The sequence below is a fragment of the Budorcas taxicolor genome, chromosome 14 (assembly GCF_023091745.1).
Source record: "Budorcas taxicolor isolate Tak-1 chromosome 14, Takin1.1, whole genome shotgun sequence".
In the NCBI taxonomy this organism is placed as follows: Eukaryota; Metazoa; Chordata; class Mammalia; order Artiodactyla; family Bovidae; genus Budorcas; species Budorcas taxicolor.
In genome coordinates this window covers 41,368,700-41,393,312 of record NC_068923.1, presented here as the reverse complement: position 1 = coordinate 41,393,312, position 24,613 = coordinate 41,368,700, and the positions used below count along the sequence as shown (strand labels likewise).

Here is a 24,613-nt window from a genome sequence, read left to right as displayed (position 1 = left end):
TTATTGATAATGATTTAAGTTGCACTTAATATTTCACTATTACAAGATAATGCTACAAAGAACATACTTGTATATGTTTATTTATTCACACATGTAGGCATTTCTCTAGGGCAAATACTAAGTCTAAAAAGTGCTGTGTTATAGAATATGTGCACCTTCACTTTTACCACATATTGCCTAATTGCTCCCAAAAACTGTTGTAATACAACTCTACCAGCAGTGTTAAGAGGATTCTTATTTTTCTACACCCTTATTATCAAGGGTTCACTTTTTTACCCTTCTGTCATTCTGATGGATGAGACATACTATCTTTTTTTAATCTGCATTTCCCTGATGACTAGTGAACCTTTGTCTTTTCATATTCTTTTCCTAGTTTTCCATTAGGTTGTTATTCTTTCTTGTTCATTTTAGTTCTTTGTACATGCTAGAAATAAACATCTTTGAAATTCTGTATTTTGTAAATATATCTTCTAAATTTGTGCCTTATCTTTAATTCATTTAGCTAAAGAGAAGTTTTAAAATTATAACAGCATGAAATCTACCATTTCTTCCACTAACATGTCATTTTTTAAAAATATGTTTCCTAAAATTCCACCAACATCCTGGACACACAGTCCTATATCTTCTCATCAAAGTATAACAGTTTGTCTTTTACATTTGTATCTTTACTCACCTAGAGTTTATTTTTGTATATAATGAAAGGTAATACTTTTTTTCCTATGTGGACAGACAATTGCTCCAGCACAACAACTTCATACTGGCACAAAGTTTCCTCATCTGTTCATTTGAGTTCAAAACAAGCCAAATATGTAGGGCCTTTCACAAACACATCCATTCAGCTTATAGTTCACCATGCCCTTCCAGAGCAGCATTATTATCTTAACAAAGCATATGACATATTGCATTTGCTCTTCTCGAAATATTCTCTTCACAAATCCTGTTCTCTCTTTTCCTTACAAAATTGCAAACTTCTGAGACGAAAAAACAAGGCATTGCCCAATTATTCTTTGCATCCTCTATATTTGGCATTGAGTTGATTATCAAATAGTCTTCAATTTTATTCTGATTTTCACCCTTATAGGTGGGAACTCCCAGTCAGGATAAGCCATATCTTTATATTCAGGTTTTCACACAGAAAGAAAAAGCTTACCTTTCATCTACTAGCCCACCCAAACAAGTTCAGTGTGTCTAAATCTTTTTTCAAATTTTAAACAGAAACCTCAAAAAAACTCTTAGTGATTAGAAACCCAAGTGACCCTTTGTGCCCTGTTGTAGAACGGTCTGCACTTGGGCTTGGCATCAACATTAAAGTTAGAAGGCACCGTGTGCGGGTCTGGCCTGGACTTGTTTTTGTCGTGATGCCAGGAGTGGGCCCCTGCTTGACCCAGTTCTGAGCTGGGGCGATGCTCGTGGGAGTGTTCACATCCACCGGCCTTTCCTCATCTCTTCGTTTGGTCCAGAAGCCTCGACCTGCACGCAAATGGCAGGATGCGAAAACTACCTTCCAAGTCACCGACCATCCCTGATGGAAAGCGGCGGTGTCCAACTCCGCCACCAGCATTCCTCAAGACGACTTTGGGCTGGAGCAACCGATGGCGCAAAGTTCTCAGGCGACTTCTAGAACCTCTCGCCAGCCTCCCCCGCTGCCTGGTTACCAATCAGGTCAGGCTGCAATCCAGCGCTCCCCATTCGGCCGCTGGACCCGGCGCCCCAGTTAGTTCCGGGTGACTTCAGGTCACATCGAGGAAACAGCTGAAAGGGCAGGCTCGGGTACGCGGATCCCACCGCACTTTCCTGAGCCCCCGCAGACGCCGAGGGGCGTGCTGCGGGCCCGGGGTCCGGGCGGCTGAGGAGCGATGGGGTAGGCGCGGCCTCTGCTTTCCCGGAGTCGCCCGCCCCTGCGGCCCCAGCGCACATGCGCCCGGACGGCCTTTCCCATAGGCCCCCGCGGCGGAGCACCGCCCCCGCCCGACGCCCTCGAGCGGCCAGGAGACGGCAGCTGCCTTACTCGGCGGCTCGCCGGTAGAAGAGCCTTTGAAAGGCGGCGGGAGGCAGCGAGCGCAATGGCGAGACTGGGTCACCTGCTGAGCGTGTTGGGTCTGGTTCTGTGCGGGGCGACTGGCCTCGGTCTGAGCGCCCCTCCCGCGCCCACCCCCAAGAAGCCCATCATCGGTAAGGAGGCGGCTGGGGCTGGGGCTGGGGCTGGTGAGCCGGGAGCGCGCCCTGGGCGCTTCCAGCTGCTGCGCTAAGGCAGGTGCATCCGGTCCTGGAAACGTTAGGGTTAGTATGTGTGCCTCCTAGCCCAGGGGTCAAACCATCATTGAGATCCTGCTGAAATATACCTAGGTAATGCTCGTTGATTTCCCGCAAGTCCTTGGCTCTTAAAATTGAAAGGGAGGAGCATGCACCGTGAAGAATCCTGAGGATATGGCAGCCCACTCCAGTGTTCTTGCCTGGGGAACCCCAGGGACGGCGGAGCCTGGTGGGCTGCCATCTATGGGGTCGCACAGAGTCGGACACGACTGAAGCGACTTAGCAGCAGCAGCAGCAGCAGGAATTTCTGCGGAGTAGGCAAAGGCAACCCACTTCAGTACTCTTGCCTGGAAAATCCCAGGGACGGGGGAGCCTGGTGGGCTGCCGTCTATGGGGTCTCACAGAGTCGGACACGACTGAAGCGACTTAGCAGCAACAGCAGGAACTTCTGCTAACTAAACCTTCTGTATGCATGCATTATCTTTATTAAAATTTCACTGGTTGAGGGCTCATCTCGAGGAACAATGCAAAATCGAATTGACTAGATAATTGAGAAATTATGGTATACCTGGCCTTTGTCGTCTTTGGCAGCGGAGGGCAGCCGTGGCTCCTGTGATCCTAGTAGCAATTCTGTTTTATCTTAAAGTAAAACAAGTCATTTTTCTTTTTCAACACGCTTATTTTCTACAAAGGGAGTAAAATCAATTTGCATCGCCAGAACAGACATTTAAGACTGGGGCAAGGGAAAGCAACCCTGGAGAAATCAGCTCGTATTTGAAATGTGCAAAAAAGTAATTTGTGGGCAGACAACTAGAATTAATTTCATTTTAGCTGGTAGCATTGTTAGGCCTTTCATTGTGTTTCTTTCCCCCCCTTTATTTCCCACGAAGATGGGCACTGTATCCTGTAACTAAATAGAAAGTAATTGAGCATTTTTTCATGGATATTGGTAGTGTCCATTTTCATATGTGTTGTGTATCAATATTTGGAACTTGAGGTGCATTATTTCAAAGGGAGTTAACTCAAAATGTAATCCTATGTAGGCTTACTGGGTGGCTCAGTGATAAAGAATCCGCCTGCCAATACAGGAGACGCAGGAGATTCAAATTTGATCTCTGGGTCAAGAAGATCCCCTGGAGGAGAAAATGGCAACCCACTCCAGATTCTTGCCTGAAGAATCCCATGGACAGAGGAGCCTGGCAGGCTACAGTCCATGGAGTGGCAAAGAGTCAGACATGACTTAGCTACTGAGCACATTGCAAAACAAAACTACACAGGATGTTTTATATTTTGATTACAATATTTGTTCCATGTTATCTGGTAAAATATATGTGCATTTTACTGTGTGTAATCTATACCTCAGTAAATCTGAGTAAAGTTCCTTGAAAAACAAAACAAGGGATGCAGAGAGACCTTTTAAGGGGCTATTAGAATAATCCAGGTTGGGGGGGTAGGTAGGATGTTTTGTTGCTTGGATTAAGATTGTTTTGATGGTGTTGGAGAAACATGCATAGAGAATTTTTTCACTCTTTTGCTTTGTTGTCAAGGAAACCATGTGCCTCTGTGTGTGTGTGTGTGTGTGTGTGTGTGTGTGTGTGTGTTTAGGGAGGGGCCTTCTGCTGGATTTAAGGATTGGTACTCTGACATAGATTCTAGCTTGTGCCAAAGAACCTGGCTTTGGGGGCTTATTTGGCCTCTGCGATGTGGCAAGAGAGGAAGCTACTTACAATTCAGATCAGCCTCCACTACTCCTTTTCCAAATCCTATAGATATCCTTTCAGGAGAAGCTTTATGTGTAATTCTGTGAATTAAATGAGTGAAGAAGTGATATTTCTAGGGTGATATGTTTCAGTTTCTGAGCAGGAAAAAAAGGATATTACTTGAAACAGAAACTTTATTTTTTTTGTAATTTAGGAATATTAATGCAAAAGTGCCATAATAAGAATATGAGAGCCCTGGGAAAATACTACATTGCTGCATCCTACGTGAAGTTTCTAGAGTCAGCTGGTGCAAGAGTGGTACCAGTAAGGTACGATGCAATAGTTTTTACACTGAATTAAAAAAAACCTGCAACTTCTGTTTCCTCTCTAAAGTTATCTTTTATCTCTAAAATGAATGCTTTCTCTCTTACGATTGCATTATTCAAGCACATTAATGTTATACCTGGTTTTTGCCCCAAATCTCATGCTTAGAGTGTCTCATTAAGTTGTTCAAAGTGTGAAGCTGCATCTTTCTATCATATCATTAGAGCTGTGTCATGTATATTAGATAGAGAATGAAATGATAAGTTCCTTTACTCCAGAAAAGGTGATCCTCATCAGATATTACAAAAGCAATGGAGTAAAAGCACTTCTAGATTCACCAGCTTCATTCCATAATATTAGCGTAAAGAAACATGTAAGGAAACAAGGAATATTCTAGAAGAGGACTTTTCAGAGACCTTCCCACCCCACTTTAGAAGTTTGGAAATGACTAATACAGCACTGTTGCTTCGAAATTAATTGCAGGTATTGCGATTTTAAAGGACCTACATTATTTTTGTGGTGTAATGATCTAGGGAACAAATGACTTGTGTCATATTCATGACATGACATGATAAATGATTCATGTCATTTTGATTTGGAAAGACTTGAATTTTTTTTTACAAAAGCCTTGTTGTTGTATTGATATTATCTTATCACCCCAAAATAGTGTATTTGAGGGTCTTCTAGCACACTCACCTAATCTATTATAAGTGGTTTCACACATAAAACACAGCTGTTTGCTCAGGAAAACCTGTTATTGTAAGTAATTTCACATTAAAAAATGGTAACAAAAGTAGAACATTAATACTCAAAATGCAAATACTACAGTTTTGAGAATAGTACCACAAAATGGTTTTATCTTTAGATGAACATTTGCTTTTGACATTAGTCTTCAGTTTTTTCATAACAATCTGATTTTTTCAAATGAAATCTTCTTTGGAACTTAACTAACAGCAGAGTTTTAGAGCTGAGGTGGAGGTTCTGGACAGTCCTCCAGACAACTTACAAAGTTTTGATCCTGGAAGCTTTTTCTGCAAGCTGTTCATTTAGAAAATAGGTTTAATAACATGGGTGGAAGGTGGGAGAGACGAAAGACAGGTAGGCCAGTTCAGAGATGTGAGTGGGTTAGGTGAGAAGCAAGGAAGGCTTGGCTTAGAGCAGTGGTTGTAGAATTGCTAGGTAAATGTCTTTAAAAAAAATCAGTAAGACTCGATGACTACTAGGATGAAAGGGCACAGGGAGGAATAGACAAGAATGGCAGAGGTTTTGAAATGGGAAGTGTTGAAACTGATGACTTACAGAATACTGAGATTTATGACTGAGAGGCTGAAAACATGGCATACAGGTTAATTTCCAGCTTGGATTCCCAAAGTTCATTTTAAGGTATATTGCTCAGAATTAGAATCATGTGATTCTATAAAAGCAGTGTAATATGTGGCAGCTAAATTCCCAGAGCAACCTGCAAAGGATTGCCTAATGTAGAATGAGTCGTGATCACACTGATGATGTTGGTTGGATTTATTTCTGAATTTCGGATGCTGGGCACTGACTGCTGCAGTTCAGAAGGAAAGAGGAGGTGGACAGGAGACCTCAGCAGAATCCTTGAGCAGGTGAAGGTGCCCTTCAGGGGAAGGGCCCTTCAGAGGAAGCAGGTGCCCTTCCTCCTGTCTGGCCTTCACCCTCTGGTGCCCAGTGCACTCAGGTTATTATAATCTCCTGCCCTAGAACTGGAGGGACCCAGAAGGTGTCCACCTCCTGAGAGGTGGCATGTGGCAGCCCACTGGCACTTTTGGTCTAAAAATCTGTTTCATTCGTAGTGTTTAAGGTATGTACAAATCAGGAGACTTCATAAAAGTCTGGATTTCTGGCCTTTATTTTTTTTAACACCGTTTTCTGGAGCTAATTTTGAATAGAGCAAGAGCTGTCCATTGGCAGCAGTGCCTGTTGCTCCTTTTCATGCTCCGAAGCTGTCATTTGCCATCATTACTAGACGTATGCTGTTTTCTTTAAAGAGAACTTATTGAGGGGGTCTTGCGTTTTAAGAAAGTCTGACAACATGCAAATGTCATCTGTGTTCAAAGAACGTGCCCTGGTCTGTTTTGCCTTCACGGTCTCTGAGACACCTAAGTTTGTGACCCCCGTCCCCACCTCACAGTTAAGCCCCTTAATAGTGATGCACTGGGCCCCCAAATTCAGGCATGGACAACATGGGAACCGTTTTTTAGAATGAGTGAAATGACCAGAGCCCGGCTGCAAGGCTACCTGGCAGGAGTCCCTGGAGAGCAGCTGATTCATCTCAGTCCATTTGAGCTCCTGATGGTGGTGGTTGCCCATCCTGATTTAAATGTCCATTGGGAAGATTCTGTGTCCCGACTGGTCCCCTCTTTGTTGACATAATCTGGGGAGATTCACCTGGCAGAATGCTGGGACTCAGCGGTTTCCCTGGTGTCCCCACAGCTAAGACTCCGTGCTCCCAGTGCAGGGGGTCTGGATTCCATCCCCGGTCAGGGAGCTAGATCTGATACGCTGCAACTAAAACCTGATGCAGCCAAATAAATAAATATTTTTTTAGAAAAGAATTATTTTCACCTGGCTTTTAAATATTAATGTGGTAGCTTTATTTAGAGACTTTCTTTCTTCAGTTTTGGGAATGGATTTTTTATAACTATTTTTATCATTTTCAGGCTTGATCTTAAAAATGAAGAGTATGAAAAGCTTTTCAAATCTATTAATGGGTAAGTTGCCAACATTGCTTTAAGACAGTATATGAGGTCTAAGTGATGCAAAAGAGTACATATGAATACAATACATGTTTCTAGGTAACTATTTTTCTGTGGTGTAAATGTTAGTTTTCTGAGTTATTTTATAGAAATTATTTTGTTGAGTGATGCAAAAATCCTGCAGAGAGAAGGCAGGTTAAAAAATAAATGTTATATAGTAGATAACATATTTTTTTAAATGTATGACATAATTCTTATTCTTTTAATGCTTGTCTTAAAGGCTTTGAAGCCACTTTGGAGGCCATGACATACTGCTTGCTTAGGGGATTTATGTCTTAAGACTGAAGATATTAATTGGTTATCTTTCAGAAGGTGATTTGAATAGAATTTGGTAAAAAGTTTTATATCCTCTAGCTTCATCACAAAAGATATAATTGCTTAGCTCACATTAAAAAAATCATGAAAAAATGTGAGACTTACTCATAATTAAAGGAAAGCTAATTATAACAATTAAAAACCACCAAGTTGGCAGAAAGCAGAAAATGTGCTGATGTGCTAAGGTGAGGTGAGGGTATGAGGAAACAGTGTTCTTATACTTTATTTGTGGGAGTTGTTGATGCAAATAAGATACAAACAATCTACATTAAGGAACAGAAGAAAGTTTTCTTCAAGCCATACTGAGGACTATAGCCCAGGAAGAAAGTGCTTTGGAAAAACACTGTGTTATATCTTGACAGATCAAAGAATGTACATCAAACATGACAGGGTTACATTCCTTCCAGGTTTCAACAGAGACATGGCCAGCAAGTCAGCATGACCTTAATGTCTAGCAAGGGAACCTTGGAAGGACTAGGTCTTGGAAGGACCACTAGCATGGGCGTCATAGGAAGGGCAGCCATATCTTCAGAGTGGACTTTTCTTTAACTTCTAGATAATGCATTCTTTTCTTAATGGTTAAAGCAGAGGTACAGTACATGTTTGATGGACCATAGACAGACTGTTCTTATTAGCATAAAGTTCAAGTCAAATCATGTATAAGTCAGAATGACTTCCCCATACTAGCTCATGCTAGCTCATAGTAGGTGAAAATTTCTTCTATCAGTGTGGAAGTTAGATAGTCTTTTGGGGGCAGTTTTATAATTTTTGAAATTAAAAATGCACATACCATGTGACACAGGAAATGCTTCAGAAGGAATTTTATTTTACAAATACAGTCCTCTCCTTTAACATATCACACCACTGTATGTGAAATAGGGAACCAACAAGGGTCTGCTATACAGCCCAGGGATCATACTCAATATTTTATAATAACCTATAAGGGAAAAGAATCTGGAAAAGAAAACCTAGTCACCTTGCTGTACATCTGAAACTAACACAGCATTGAAACTTGACTATATTTCAGTAAAAAGTAAAGCGAAAAAGGTATAGTCCTGTCTTATATGATGACCTGGGCCCAAATGTATGTACTGTTGTATTGTTTGAAATACCCCTGATTTGGAATCCATCCACCCACCCATCAGTTTGGAACTGGGTTAAAAAATAAACTATACTCATATGATAGAATATGGTTAAAAATGAGGGTGTCTGTAGATGATGCCCTGAATCACTGTTGTAACCTGAGTAGTGTGGTATTGTTACACGAAACAAGCAGGGTGCACAGAGGTGTGTGTAGTGTACTCCCATTTGCTTTTGTTTTTGAAGTTGGGGTGAGGAGACATGCATAATATATATCAGGTTAACACAGCAAATCTTAATGGTGGTTATTTCTGCTTGGGAGTGGAATAGAGGGAGTCTATCTTACTGTAAAGCTTTTATTAAAAGAACTTTTAAAAATGAAAAATAATTGTTCATTTTTTTAAAAAAGTTATGTTCAAAGCTATCATTTGCATTCAGTTCAGTTTAGATCAATAAGTATTTAAAATCAGTTCAATTTAGTGAAATATTTACAATGCCTGTTATGTGCAGTGTACTTTGGCATGGACAAAGGTAAGTCCAGGAGAGACCATGAGACAGCACCTCAAAAATAAAGTGAGCATGACTCGCCTCCCACTTTAAGAACCACTTCTACTGAGCCCTGTTATGCAGTGAACCCTGTACTGTTTTGGGGGGACGGTGCAGAGATGAAAAGGTGGAACCTTGCTTTCAAGGTGTTTGTCAGTCAGGAGGGACAGTCAAGTTTTACTTTTGAATGAACTGAGGTTAAACATGCCAAGTTCGTTCAGAGGCAGCCTTTTAAATACTGAGTCAGTGGAAAGGGAGAACTGCTAATGAGTCTTCATTAAGCCACTTTCCTGCTCGGTTTTGTGGCAGATGCTCTGCCTTATAGTTTTGGTATTTCCTCCCAGACCGTGGCCTTACCAACAGCAAGAATTGCCCATATCTGACTCTCCAGGCTAATACCTATTACTGAATGAACAACAGTCTCAAAAGTGATATTTCTTACCTCTCAAATTCATATTTAAGTACTTTTTAAAAATTTTAATATATTTTGTCCAACCTTTGTAATCTGTTTAGAATGTCCTTAGTTACTTTAAGAGCTCTTTAACTTGAAAAGTTGAAATAAAGATAAAAATACTTTTCTATATATCTCTTCTATTGGTAGAGTCCAATAGTCAGATATTTGTGACGCTCTTCTTTTTTTTCTGAGAAGTTTTTTAGAATTGTCATAAACATGGATAGTATCATATAAGAAATGAATCGCCAGTCCAGGTTCGATGCAGGATACAGGATGCTTGGGGCTGGTGCACTGGGATGACCCAGAGGGATGATATGGGGAGGGAGGTGGGAGGGGGGTTCAGGGTGGGGAACACGTGTACGCCCGTGGCGGATTCATGTTGATGTATGGCAAAACCAATACAATATTGTAAAGTAATTAGCCTCCAGTTAAAATAAATAAATTAAAAAAAAAAAAAAAAAAGAATTGTCATTGTGTTCTTTTTCAAAATTTTCTGATGCCATTCTTATTTCTGAAGAGAACTCAGGGAAATAATAATAAATGAAAATTTTCATGAATATTCAATTCTAGCCTTTTGTATTTTTATGACTAGTTCATTCTTTATGGTTAAAACAATTTTTTTTGTGTGTGTGAGCCAAGACTGACTCGTGGATATGAACCTGCAGTTCATTTTGGCATCTCTGATCATCTTAATTTAAACTTATTAACAGCTATACTTAGAATTTTATTTCTACTTGATTTCTAGCTCTGCATATTCTTCCCTTGCCCCCAGTTTCTTTTACTTTAACTTATCCATACTCTATTTCAAACATAGACTTGTTTATCCAAGAAGTTTGGTAGAATATACACAAATGCATTGTTAACTGCAATAGTTTACAAATAGGTGGGATTGTAAGTGTTTTATATTTTTTTGCCCAACTTTTCTCATTTTCTGTAGTGCTCTGGCTGCTTATGTAATCAGGAAAGGTTGTTTTAAAATAAAAAGATTGTTGATTTTCTGGGAGGGAGGAGACGTTGGAATGCACCCTATTTGATGTTGTTTCAGAGTTCTTTTCCCTGGAGGAAGCGTTAACCTCATGAGGTCAGGTTATGCTCGCGTGGCCAAAACGTTTTACAACTTGTCCATAAAGGTAAGTCTCAGTTATTTCTTATTATTCTAGGTGAGTTTTTGTAATTTTCCTAAAGGATAATTCTTCTTTAAAGGACGTGGTGGTACTTCCTTCACCATTTTGTAGTCTCATCACCCCTTTAACATTTGAGGTGCTGGTTCTTCTCCACCCTGTGGCAGCTCTCAGCTATTTTCTGGTGCGTCATTTAATTCTGGACTCCAGGGAACCCTCCAGTTCTGCTGACCAGCCCTCTGTACTCGGGCTCATCAACGTGAACCAGGCACTCATGGTGGCTGAGTAAGCAGTCTCTATTATGTACTGGGCATTGTTCATAGGTCGTTAATTCTCATCTCCCCTCGCAAGCTGCGCTCAACTCATCCAATCCTGTTTGACCTTGCTTCACACTTACCTTGGACCCTAAGGCTCCACGTGTAGTGACTTGTGGAGCCTCTCGGCTTCTCTGTAACCTCACATTGTGCCTGCCTTTGCATCATACCTCAAACTCTTGGGATTTCTCCCTGGAACTGTTAGCAGCAATTTTCTAATTAATCTTGCTGGCCCTACCATCTATCCAACCTTAAATAATTCCCTAAGAAACTGCCTTTAGCATGTGAGATACTTGTTGGAAAATGTTGACTGGCTTGGCTCAATGACCTGTAGCCTTCTGTAGTCTTTGAGTCAAGATAGTCTTTGAGTGAAGAGTGTGTCCACAGCCCACCTTTTCCAGCCTTTGTTTGTGCAGGTACTTGCAGTCAAACTGGTGTTTTCTAGAACATATCCTGTGTCCTACTTTCAGATCTGCTTAGTCTCTTTCTTTCTACCTCGTCTGTCATTTGTGCCTTAGCCAGCTTTCAGGGCTAAGGGTTGTGCACCTTATGGGGACATGTCCCTCTACCCCCGCTGGAATGGCATCCTTTTCGCTCAACTTTTAGAGTATTTTGTTGTTGTTGATCAGTCACTAAGTCATGTCTACCTCTTTGTGACCCCATGGACTGTAGCTCACCAGGCTCCTCTGTCTGTGGGATTTCCCAGGCGAGAATACTGGAGTGGGTTGCCATTTCCTTCTCCAGGGGATCTTCCCGACCCAGGGATTGAACCCTCATCTCCTGCATTCTTTACCACTGAGCTACCAGGGAAGCTCTCTGAGATTAAGGGGCTTTTATCTCAGAGACTCAGTATCTTGAAGTTAGCTGTTGATGTCTCATCAGATTGCATGGTTCTGATACCCTTCGAGGCATTCCTCGTTTCATACCATATGGTTCTGTGTACTTAGTACCTGCTCAGTGGACATTTTTTGGAAAAACGAATGAGCAAAATTGAAATTTAACAAAATTATAACAAGAATGATTTTAAAATGCATTTGGGAAGCATATATATGAATATTATAAAGTAACTCTTCACCTTTCGCAAATAGAGACTTGTGTAACCTGGTTTGTTCAATTAGAAAAAAAACAAAGGATTCACCTAACTGCCCAACCCATAAGACACAAAAGGTTTATTTGACAACTTGAAGGTTTCAAAGCAAAGAAAAAAGCTTAGCAATCTTGAACTTCCATTTAGGTGTAGCCACTGGGGTCTACAAGCCCTCAGAAGAAGCAGCCTTCAGAAGTAATTTCTGTTAGATCTATATGGTTCCACTCTGTGTCCTTTGTTCTGCTGATCACAACAAACAAAAGATGTGGTCCCAGCAAGTGGGGATTTAACATTTAGTCCAGAGATCAAATTTGGTACGTATGGAAACAGCAATTCTGTCTTTTGTGTTTATTGTTAAGTGAATGCCATAAGACCTTTCAACATAACATATGCAATTCTAACTCCTAAAAGTAAAAATTTCCTATATTTGCATACAAAGTATGAAGATCATATCTTGAAGTAGAAAATATAAGAATTAATATTGTTCTATATTTTTCTTACTGAGGAACAGAAAAAAAATTCCCTAACATTTTCTGTATTTAAAATGCGTTACTGGAGTAGGAAATGGCAACCCACTCCAGTACTCTTGCCTGGAGAATCCCATGGACAGAAGAGCCTGGTGGGCTACAGTCTATGGGGTTGCAAACAGTCTTGGACATGACTGAGAGAATGAGCGCACACACACACAGAGGTTATATTTTATAGTCTATGCAGGAAAACCACTGTTTTTAAGAAAGTTATAAAACCCATTTTTGTAACTGTCAGTACATATGTGCTTAATCTTTAGTTAATCAGAAAATTCTGTCACCAGAATACTTTTTTCCCAGTCACACTAGTCATTTTAATTCCCTCAGAGCCGTAGTACGTTTGTACTTCTTTAGTTTACTCTGTGAAAAGTCAGTACTTTTGCTTGCTGACTGTTTCCTTCCTTCCAAGTTATGGCTTTCATCAGATTAAATCTGATTGGCTGAAGGCTGTTACTATAAATTCTGAGATAATGGAGGGAAAGGAAAACCTCCATTCAGAGTAGTTTCGAACCTGGACAATCATTTATACACTGTACACAGTGTATAAATAGGCATTTCTCTAGCATCATCTTCCATATTTACAGTCCCTAAATGATAACATGTGTTGTCTGGTAGTTGACTGGCAGATGTCTGTCTCTTTCCCAGCACAGCTGAGTTTGGATAGTTCGGTAAATTAAACCTTAACTGTTATGTGGGTGCTTGGTCTACAGAGATGAAGTGATAACCAGCTGATAGAAGAGAAAATGCTGGCCTACTACTATTGATCTTGGAAATTCCTTAGAAATCCATGTGTGACTCAAAGGCCCATCTTGTTAGGACAAACTGAATGTATAAATTTTATTATGAAAAGTTTGAATAAGCTTAGTTTTTCTCTTTACTCTGCAAAGAGTTTTGGCGAAGGAGACTATTTTCCTGTGTGGGGCACCTGCCTTGGATTTGAAGAGCTTATTTATCTGGTCAGTGGAGAGAGCTTATTAACCCTTACAGATACTGTTGGAATTAAACTGCCGCTGAACTTCTCTAGAGGTAAGAATTTTCTTTTTGCTCCTTCAAAAAAGTAGTAACTGGGTAAGATTAGTAAGTTGCAAATATCCAAGTCAAAAAGTGTTTGTAACATTTGTTAATTTTTAATTTATTTATACAGGCTGAAGGTATAACTCTGTGTACTGAGTTATAAAGATGGCTTAAGGGATTTTGCATGTTTATAACTTAACTGCTTCTAGTGATATCAGGACCATGTATAATGAAAAACTCTAAAATAAGACCTGGTTTTGAGTTCTAACTTTGTTACTTTTGCCTTGGGAAATCATTTAACCTGTCTTAACTTCTACAAATGATTTCTAAAAACATTTAAAGTTTTTTGTGAGGGTTAAATAAGACAGTGTTTTCTGGGTACTGTCCCAAGCACTTTAAACATAACTCTCGTAAATGTTAGCTTCAGTCGTGTCTAACTCTTTTCAACCCTATGGACCATAGCCCACCAGGCTTCTCTTTCCATGGGATTTACCAGGCAAGAACACTGGACTAGGTTGCCGGTCCCTCCTCCAGGGTATCTTCCTGACCCAGGGGTTGAATCTGCATTTCCCCCTTGGCTGTGTACTGTGTTTTGACCCCAACTGGAGTGTACTCCATTCTAGTATACCCTGGAGGTAGCTCAGGCTCCAGGTAAAGGTCATCTCCCTGACCAGACTACCCTTACATCAGGTACCAGCCTCTAGTCACACCCCAAGGCTACTCACACTTCTGATCAACTGGCCATGAGTTTGGGGATACCCATGGATTAACAAAGCTTCCCAGGTGGCTTCCCAAGTGGAAAGCTTTTTTTTTTTGAAAGTGGGCCAGGCTTGGGGCTGGGTGAGGTTGGGGCACAGGGGCTGTGATGTAACTAAGGCCAGGAGAGGGTGCCTGGGCGGGGGGCTGTGGGCACTCTCTCTCTCCTCCTGGGTGGACAGTCCTCGCTTGTGCCAACTGCTAAGGCACCTGGGGCCCTGGGCTCTAGTGCAACGGCATTGGAAATGGGGGCAGTGGGCCCGGGTTCAAGGAGGAGGTGGCCGACAGCCCATGTTCAACTGAGTTCAAAATACGCATGTTTCCTGGGAGAAACCACTGTTATTGGTGAAATCATCAATGGGGGAGGGACATGGGGCAGCAGAATGGAGGAGACAGTGAAATAATCTAGTTATCATACCAATAAAATGTATAACATAAGGAAACATCGGCCTGTAAGTGGTGACAGCAGTGAATTATACAGCAGTGTGTCTCCGTGGTAGGGCTGGTCTCTGTACTCTTCACTGAGTATGGAGAGCTTCTCAGGTGGCTCTAGTGGTAAAGAACCCACCTGCCAATGCAGGAGATGTAAGACGCAGGTTCAATCCCTGGATTAGAAAGATTCCCTTGGAGGAGGTCCTGGCAACCCACTCCAGTATTTTTGCCTGGAGAATCCCCATGGACAGAGGAACCTTGGCAGGCTATAGTTCATAGGATTGCAAAGAGTCAGACGCGACTGAAGCAACTTAGCACACAGTCACAAACAGGTTTAATAATGCACTGGAATGACTTTGACAGAGCTCAGAAAGTGCTGTGTTTGCAATAAGAGTTTTGCTGTAAAGGATTCACGTGGGCTGAAGTCTGGAGGGAATGCAGAACCTCCTGCCCTCTTTCTGTTGACTCAGGGCACGTCACCCTCCTGACGCATCAATATTTCACCAGCCAAGTGGCTCCAGGGAGCTTTGGTGCTCAGAGTTTTTATTGGAGGTTCATTGTGAAGGCATCATTGATTACATCACTGGCCATGTTATTGAACTGTCTCTGGTCCCCGTCCGTCCCATCCCTGGAGATCAGGCTGGCTCAAACTCAGATTTACTCTTGAAGTCCGTTTCATATCCATTGTGCTGCAGATTCAGATAAAGCCAGACCAGCTGTAATCACGTGGTCAGTCTCTCTGGTCACCAGCTTCATCCCAAAGCTGTCCTGGGGTCAACTTATGCCACCTCATGAGCATTACAAAGACATGCCCATCCTTTGCGAATTTCCTTGAAATTTCCAAGGGTTTTAAAGGCTCCCATTCGGGAACCCAGGACAAAGACCAGACAAATTTCTTTATTTGCCAGTTTGTGTAAATAGATACTGATTCTTGGGAGTTCGCTGCCGCTCCAGGGTTGAAGAATCCACCTGCCAATACAGGAAACACAGGTTTGATCCCTGGTCTGGGAAGATCCCACATGTCACGGAGCAGCTAAGCCTGTCCTCCACAGCCACTGAAATCCATGTGCTCTATAGCCTGTTATCCACAATAAGAGAATCCACCTACAATGCAAAGTCTGCACACAACAGCTAGAAAGTAGCAACACCCACCTCCACACGCCCATCCCCCCCTCCCGCCCACCGTGTACCCAGAGAAAGCCCTCAGGCAATAGCGAAGTTGCAGCACAGCCAAAAAATAAAACTAAAAACAAAAAAGATGATTCTTGTAGATTACTTGATCTCAGAATCATCGGAATTGAATGCTACCAACCTTTCTTGTTCTCTTACGGATTTTGGATAGAAAGCAGTAGTTGTTATTCCCAGAACTTATAAAATGCTCTATACTTTTCAAAGCTCTTTCTTACATTCAAATAGTGCAAAAATCATATGGGAAATATATGTCTTGGGTCAGTTTCTTTTGGTTGTGTGTGTTTGAAACCCAATTTATACAAACCAGGAATGAAATCCACTGAAATAAGGAATCCGCAGATTTTGATGATCTGGGGCTCTGGGATTCTCATGGACTGTTAGCATCCTAAATGACAGGCTCATTTGAGGACAGCTGACGTTGGGGCCTTGATTACCATTAGGATTTTCTTATCCTTTTGCTGCTGTGTGTCTGTGTCAGACTCCAGAGTTTTCAGGGAAGCAAATTGCTTCTTTTGATCTGTCTAGTGGTTCGTGACCTGGTTTGTGTTCTTTTCCACATGGTTGGTGTTTTTAACCATTTAAGTCCCAGATACTTTGAAAATGTGTTGAAAGTTCTAGATCCTTTCCTGGGCAAACAAATACATACACATGTGGACAATTTTACCTATTTTTCAGCCCTGTCTAGAGAACTCAAGTTAAAATCCTGCTCATTATCATGTCCAAAGAATTTGTTATTTATGTTGCAATTCTAGAAGAAAGGTACATAAGTATGAAACATATTTGGAACTGTGTGTTGAACGTATTTTGTGCATGACTAGAATACTGCTGTGGAAATGATGTGTTTGCAGATCATTTAGTCATCTTGATTGTGTCTTCACAGTGGCCTCTCTTTGGCTGTGACTTCAGCAGATTTTATTTTTTCCCTGTGTTTGAATGATTTCTCTTGGGCTTAAATTTTTTCAGGTACATTGCAGAGCAGAATGTTCCAGAATTTTCCTGCTGACTTGCTGCTGTCATTAGCAGTAGAACCTCTGACCGCACATTTCCACAAGTGGAGCCTCTCCGTGATGGTATCTCATTTATTATGCAGTGAAATCCATGCTAAATTTAGATTTACTACAGAAATAATCATTTTGGTTTTATTTTTACACTTTAGAATTTTACGAAGAATGAAAAGTTAAAGGCGTTTTTCAATATATTAACTACAAATACAGATGGCAATATTGACTTTATTTCAACCATGGAAGGTATGTATCACTGCACATGTACACTTTGTTTTATTATATTTATGAATTTTGATTTTATAGTTCTCTTATGGATAAAATCATTTAAAATCTCTCTTAAAAATAAAATCATGAATAAAACTTTGGGGACTGAAGTTGGAAGTTAGGGCATTATTGGAGAAAAGAGGCCCATGTTTTGCTCAGGTTCCAAATCAGTTGCAGTTTACCTGGGTCACCTTCTAGGTCAAGGTGATGAAAATAGAAGGGAGGTGAAGACTATGGGGAGGATCAATGAAGATAAATGGAGAAGATGACTTCTATTTCTAGCAACATTGCAGATTAAGGACATGCTGTGGACAATAACAAAAAATGTGATTGGCATACAGAAAAAAATCTTCCTAAATACATTGATGAAAGGACAGTAAGGGTATTTAGGTCCTAAACTCCAGGAGTTAAATGGAGCATTTAAACCAGCATTGTTCCTGAATCAGGAGAACTTGAGGTGAAGCTCAGGAGCGCCCTCTCTGGAGAGTACCCCTACGGAGCAGGACCCGAAAGGCTGGACCCTCAACGAATCCTGTGTGCAGAACTGCTCAGAGCTAAGAGCTCATTGAGAGCTGAGACTGTCTCATTCTTCTTTGTGTTTCCAAGAGATGTTGAATGGATGACTAATTATGTAAATGAAAGAGATTTGGCTTGGAAATTAGGGCATCAGGTTTCTGTGTTGGTTGTGTTTCTGGCTGTGTTATCATACCAGGCTCATTTGAAAATTTTATCTTCTGATAACTTCCTGATACCTGCTAGATAGAAACACTAGAGATGCTCTTATTTGCATATTTCCTACCCATTCTTACTTTTTGGAGAAGGCAATGGCACCCCACTCCAGTACTCTTGCCTGGAAAATCCCATGGATGGAGGAGCCTGGTAGGCTGCAGTCCATGGGGTCGCTAAGAGTCGAACACGACTGAGCAACTTCACTCTCACTTTTCACTTTCATGCTTTGGAGTAGGAAATGGCAACCCACTCCAGTGTTCTTGCCTGGAGAATCCCAGGGATGGTGGAGTCTGATGGGCTGCCGTCTGTGGGGTCCCACAGAGTTGGACACGACTGAAGCAACTTAGCATTCTTACTTTTGTTCTAAATTAGTGAGAACAGGGCGTGGTTCCTACATTGTCAGGAACCTGAACTGATCTTTCAGTGATGGCAGTTTACAAAAAAAAGAGAGTGAATCTCAACTTGTTTCTGAATTTCAGTGTGTATCTTTGTCTGAACATTCATCTGTCTGTCTATTTTTCTATCTATCTGAAAATCCTTGTTACAATTTATCACTTGCTGTTCAGTTGTGAAGCTGTGTCCGACTCTTTGTCACCCCATGGACTGCAGCATGCCAGGCTTCCCTGTCCTTCAGTATCTCCTGGAGTTTGCTTACCATTGAGTTGGTGATGCCATCTCATCCTCTGTTGCCTCCTTCTCCTCCTGCCTTCAGTCCTGCCCAGCATCAGGATCTTTTCCAGTGAGTCAGCTGTTCTCATCAGGTAGCCAAAGTATTATAGCTTCAGCTTCAGCATCTGTCCTTCCAATGAATATTCAGGACTGATTTCCTTTAGGATTGGTTTGATCTACTCGCAGTCCAAGGGACTCTCAAGAGTCTTCTCCAACACCACAGTTCAAAAGCATCAGTTCTTCGGCATTCAGCCTTCTTTATGGTCCAGTTTTTACATCCATACATGACTACTGGGAAAACCATAGCTTGACTATATGGACCTTTGTCAGCAAAGCAATGTCTCTGCTTTTTAATACGCTACCTAGGTTTGTAGTAGCTAGGGTGTTTCTTATCCTAAATAGTACTTTTCATATCTCAAAGGAATATATTAGAAGACCCGTCTGTCAGTTATCTGTCTGTAGCAGCTGATTTTCTAGTCATCTAGCCAATGGGTCTCCTGCTGGTGTCGCCACATGTGGTCCCAGACAGAGAAAGGGAGTATGTTACAGGGAGGTAGGGAGGTGGGCAGTGGGAGACGGATGGAGTAGTGACCACAGCTACTTGGCCTTAGGTTCTCCTCTTGTGAACCTTGCCTGAGCAAGGGTAGGATAAAGTAGGTTTCCTTTCTGTGATGTGATCTCTCCTAGCAGAGTCTCATGGGATGCAAGAGGACAGTGCTGTTTTTCCTGGATACTTCTACTTTCAGATCACTCATTCCTGCCAGTATTTTCATATGGTAGTTAGGGTAATGCGAAAGTAATAGAGGATTTCTTTTTCAGTTAACACACTATTGACTGGGGGGGTTTTTGCAGAAACTAATCCTGTGGCCAGCAATTTGTTATGTAAGTGAATATTAAAACACTCCAGTCAGTAATGTTTGGGTAACAAAAGACGTATTAATACATCTCTGGTCAATAAATTGTTAAAATGAGGAAAGGCATATGTGTGAAGAAAAAAATGAGATGAGTATGTAAATTTCTCAGAAGACATATTCACATTTTTAAAAAGTTACAGAATTTTAAAAACACACTTAGAAGTAGATGAGTAATATAGTGACATCCTGGGTACTTTTCTGTAAGTTTCAACAACTTTCACATTTATGTGGCCATTCTTATTTCATACAGTCCATGGGGTTGCAAGAGTCAGACATGACTTATTTCATATCTACTTTTTCCTCCTACTAGAATATTTTTTGCAGTAAATCCTAAGGATCATATCATTTATATATATAAAAGTAGTTAATAATTCTAAGAATAAGTGAACTATAGTAGCAAAAATCTTTCAAATTTAAACTTCTTTAAAAAACTATTTAAAAATTGATTCCGTGAGGTCATGAACCATTCCACAGACTGTGAGAGAGGCACAGTGTATGCTGAGACAAACTAGCTAACCTATAAAGACACCAGAGATGCTGGCATAGTTCATTCTCACATGAGTAAGTCATTATATTGGAGGGGATGAAGATGTGGTGTGAAGTGGGGGGAAAAGAAACCCACTGTAGAAGAAACTTGTCACTAATCAGATGTACCCCTGACTATTGAATTGGTCTGTATTCAGAGGCTCAGTTATTCTACTCTACTCTGGTCATGCTTACTCCTTGGAAGAAAAGCTGTGAGAAACCTAGACAGTGTATTAAAAAGCAGAGACATTACTTTGCCAACAAAGGTCCATATAGTCAAAGCTATGGTTTCTCCAGTAGTCATGTATAGATGTGAGAGTTGGACCATAAAAAAGGCTGAGTGCTGAAGAATTGATGCTTTTAAACTGTGGTGTTGGAGAAGACTCTTGAGAGTCCCTTGGACTGCAAGGAGATCAAACCAGTCAATCCTAAAGGAAATCAATCCTGAATATTCATTGGAGGAACTAATGCTAAGGCTGAAGCTCCAGTATTTTGGCCACCTGATATAAAGAGCTGACTTACTGGAAAAGACCCTGATGCTGGGCAAGATTGAAGGCAGAAGGAGAAGGGGACGACAGAGGACGAGATAGTTGGGTGGCATCACCAACTCAATGGACATGAGTTTGAGCAAGCTCTGGGAGATGGTGAAGGACAGGGAAACCTGGCGTGTTGCAGTCCATAGGGTCGCAAAGAGTTGGACACAACTGAGCGACTAAACGACGAACAACAACAACTCTGATCACCCAGTAAAGTCAATCATATTTCAGGTTATAAAAAGTTGTGCACGCGTGCTAAGTTACTTCAGTCGTTTCTGACTCTTTTTGGCCCCATGGGCTATAGCCCATCAGGCTCCTCTATTCATGGGATTCTCCAGGCAAGAATACTGGAATGGGTAGGTAACCATGTCCTTCTCCAGGGGATCTTCCCGACCCAGAAATTGAACCAATGTCTCTTATGTCTCTTGCTTTGACAGGCGGGTTCTTTTACCACTAGTCACCTGGGACTCTCATAAAAGGTTAAAAGTCAGTGAAATATGGTTATTATGAACCTCACATTGACTATAAATTGAAATTCTTTGTTTCTGATAATAATATGCACAGTTTTACTTTGTCTGACATTGTGGGCTATAAAAGTAACATTTTACAGAGAATATACAACATAATTGTAACCTCTTAGACCATTGTTACCATTTAATACTCACCAGTCTGTTCTTTGTGCAGGAAACCAGTATCCAATATATGGTGTCCAGTGGCATCCGGAGAAAGCTCCTTATGAGTGGGGGCAATTACGAGGCATTTCCCATGCACCGAATGCTGTGAAGGCTGCATTTTATTTAGCAGAGTTCTTTGTAGCTGAAGGTAATTTGAGGCAGAGGTTATAATTTTATCACTCTAGTGTGGTTCTGAAGGAAATTGCCCTCATCTGAACTTTCGTGTAGTCTATAAATGTTCTGCAGGTTTAACTTTTAAGAAAATGAATTCAAGAGCCCTGAAATTGAGATATTAGTCATTTAAATAAAATCAGGACCATTATTTCAGTTAACAGTATTGTATTCTCTAAAGTGGGTTGAATTCTTAAACAACAGCATAAAGATTGTTTCTTTTTTCTGTCTTTCTTGATTCCTTTTTTAAAGATTTTTTTCCCATTACTGTTGGGTTTCCCTGGTGGCTCAGTGGTAAAGAATCTGCCTGCCAGTGCAGGAAATGTGGGTTCTATCCCTAGGTGGGGAAGATCCCCTGGAGAAGGAACTGGCAACCCACTCTAGTATTCTTGCCCAGAGAATCCCATGGACAGAGGAGCCTGGCGGGAGGCAGTCCACAGGGTTGCAAAGAGTTGGACGCGACTGAGCGACTAAACAACAGCCATCATCATTACTCTTCTTTGGAATAATATTTTAATTATGACATTATCTGAGAATTAGATCTTATTTTTCCAAGACAGTTACATGATTTGAATCTATACTCATCAATCTGTGGATTTAAATCTCCCTGTCTATAGGTATTGGCACACTGGAGAGTTAATACACTTTGCCTGCTTTTTCATGTTGGAAACACAGATGTAGTCACACAGTGTTATGTTTGTGGGTAATTGAGAATTTGGTTCTAGATGCTTGAGGTTTAGTTGAGTGATGTGGGTGTGAGACAGAGCTACAGATGCAGCTTGCCAAGGATGGGGCATCCCTTGGGCGAGGCGTGGGCATGGGAAGACTTGGCCTTCTCCATCCATCCATGCTTTCCCTGAGGTTTATCACCCCTCTGTCCACACTGGCAGGTATATACTGCATCCTAAGTTCACCACAGTTTAGGATTATGCTCAGTTGAATGGGTTATTTATTTATTTTTTTTGAATGGGTTATTTCTTGACAAAACCCCAAATAGAAAAACTCCTAAAGTTCTCCCATGGGCAGTATTAGTCCTAAGAAACACTTTTAGGTCACGTGTGTAGAAGTGAATGAAGACAGCAGTGGGCAGGACATGGTTTTCTCCAGCACTGTCACAGGCGTGACTCCACCGTCTTCATCTTCCAATGCCCTCTTTCTAAAAAATGCCAGAAAAGCCCTTATTACTTTATTTTGACTTTAAGGTAAAGTCTGAGCCTTCACCCCCTCACATTTGAACTTCAGCTTCGCCGACTTCTTCATGCCTCCTTCCATTTCAAATTTCCGCCTCTCTTCTCCCCACCATCACCACACCTGCCTTGGCTATACAGTGTCTCCCTCCTCTTTACTCTTGAACCATCTTCAGGAAGTTAGTCTATAGAAAATGTTCTATGTAATGATGTAATATTCGTAGATTGTACTCATGCATGGAGTAAACAATGTATGATTTATATACAGAATGTATCATGTTCAATCAAGTGAAAGTGTTAGTCGGTCACTCAGTCCTGTCTGACTCTTTGTGACCCCATGGACTGTAGCATGCCAGGCTTCTCTCTCCATGGAATTCTCCAGGCAAGAATACTGTAGTGGGTTGCCACTCCTTTCTCCAGGGGATCTTCCCAACCCAGGGATTGAACCTGGGTCTCCTGCATTGCAGGTGGATGCTTTACCATCTCAGCCACCAGAGAAATCCCTGTACATTGCAATGTACATTGCAGTGGGGCAGGTCACTTAGTATACAAAGTACACAGCAGTGGGATCCTCTAGAATTTGTTGTTAATACCAACATAGCACATGACAATAATAGGTTACTCTTTATGTGCAGCTTTCAGGGAATAGTTTAGGTACAGTTTCCACTTTGATTGCTGATGGAGGAGTTGGAGCTTCTTCCTTGATGTCTCATAGGCAGATTTTCCTCCTTTTCTGGTCTATAAGACCAGAGTGATAAATCAACTCAAAGGCTCTTCATTTTAGAAGATTATTTCCAATTAAGGTTGTGAGTAGCCTAAGTAAAGAATAAGCAAATAAAAGATTGGGGCTTCCCTGGTGGTCCAGTGGCTAAGACTCTGTGCTACCAGTGTTAACAAAAATGTTAACAGTATCCACTTCTGTATGGGAATCAGACTAGATTGCTTGAGAGTTAGGACATTGCCTGGTGAATATTTCCATCTCCAGGAGAGGTGTCAAGCCTTGTGCAAAGTAGGTACTTAGTAGGTGCCTAGTAGGTGTTTGAATGTAACCCCACCATGTGGGGTCTGGTGCAGAGCAGGTGTGACTGCTGTCAGGAGAATGCCCCTCCAAGTCAGGTACTGCTTTGGGGGAAATTTTATAAGACATTTTTTCCTTTTTGTTGGCCTTGTCCCACTAAATAATGCTGATTAGAGGAAGGAACATCATAGAGTAGGCTTTTGAAAGTTGTACCACATCTTCTTAAAAATTAATCCTTTCTTTGTCTTGCAGCTCGGAAAAGCAATCACCATTTTCAGTCTGATGTTGAAGAGAGCAAAGCACTAATTTATCAGTACCGTCCAACTTACACTGGAAATGTTTCTTCGTTCCAGCAAAGTTATATATTTGATTGAAAGGCTTCGCTGTGTTAACAAGAATTCTGACTAACTCCCTGAGTAAGCTGTTAAAATAACGAAAAACGTGGTACTCATGGCAGTAATAGGTCACAGAGATGCCGTTTCTGTGATGTTATTGGCTCTGATTCTTCATTCAGTATTCTTGTGTATCACATTTGATAAGCAGTGAGACAGATAAATAATCATAGCGTGTTTCATGGAAAATCTTTGTATTATTTAAAGATTAGGAAATAAATTTATTGAAAATACATATGTTTTATTTTTTCTGATTCTGGCAATACCAATCCCTAAGCCATCTACCTACCTCATCCTTGCTGAAGACTGTTTTTATTTTTTAATCAGTTTTTATTGAGGTGTGCCAGAGTCCAGCCCCGGTGGACCCAGGGTGATTCGAACCATGGACGGCGTAGGTGAGAAGAAACTTATTTATTTATTAATATAAGAATATAAGATTAGATTAGGGAAAAATAGTGTAGTAGGAAAATTAAGTGGAGAAAGAAGGCTGAATAACTTGGTTTATGTGGGAAGCCAATAAAGTTCCAGACAAGTAGCTTGCACCATCTACGTTAGGCCACTGGCGTCCTCTTGAATATCAGGGGGTGCCCTGCCTTGGGCTCCCCCTCACGTGGATCTTGAAAGCCGGGACAAGTA

At 41.2% G+C, this 24,613-nt stretch overlaps 1 protein-coding gene across 1 annotated transcript; it reads left to right on the top strand.

The window, feature by feature from the left end:
- The first annotated feature begins 2,063 nt into the window (after nucleotides 1-2,063).
- Nucleotides 2,064-24,082, top strand: GGH (gamma-glutamyl hydrolase). Its single transcript, XM_052651921.1, has 9 exons — nucleotides 2,064-2,172; nucleotides 4,168-4,282; nucleotides 6,962-7,012; nucleotides 10,498-10,582; nucleotides 13,389-13,527; nucleotides 16,858-16,964; nucleotides 17,051-17,141; nucleotides 21,220-21,357; nucleotides 23,838-24,082. The coding sequence occupies exons 1-9, from the start codon at nucleotides 2,064-2,066 to the stop codon at nucleotides 23,957-23,959; spliced, it is 957 nt and encodes a 318-aa protein (XP_052507881.1). The 3' UTR covers nucleotides 23,960-24,082.
- Nucleotides 24,083-24,613: the final 531 nt, after the last annotated feature.

Bases quoted from the DNA above. Each gene is read 5' to 3' on its own strand.
- GGH (XM_052651921.1), top strand. From the start codon at position 2,064: ATGGCGAGACTGGGTCACCTGCTGAGCGTGTTGGGTCTGGTTCTGTGC. The intron at 7,013-10,497 runs GTAAGTTGCCAA...ATGTTGTTTCAG, and splicing joins CTTTTCAAATCTATTAATGG to AGTTCTTTTCCCTGGAGGAA. The intron at 21,358-23,837 runs GTAATTTGAGGC...TTTGTCTTGCAG, and splicing joins AGAGTTCTTTGTAGCTGAAG to CTCGGAAAAGCAATCACCAT.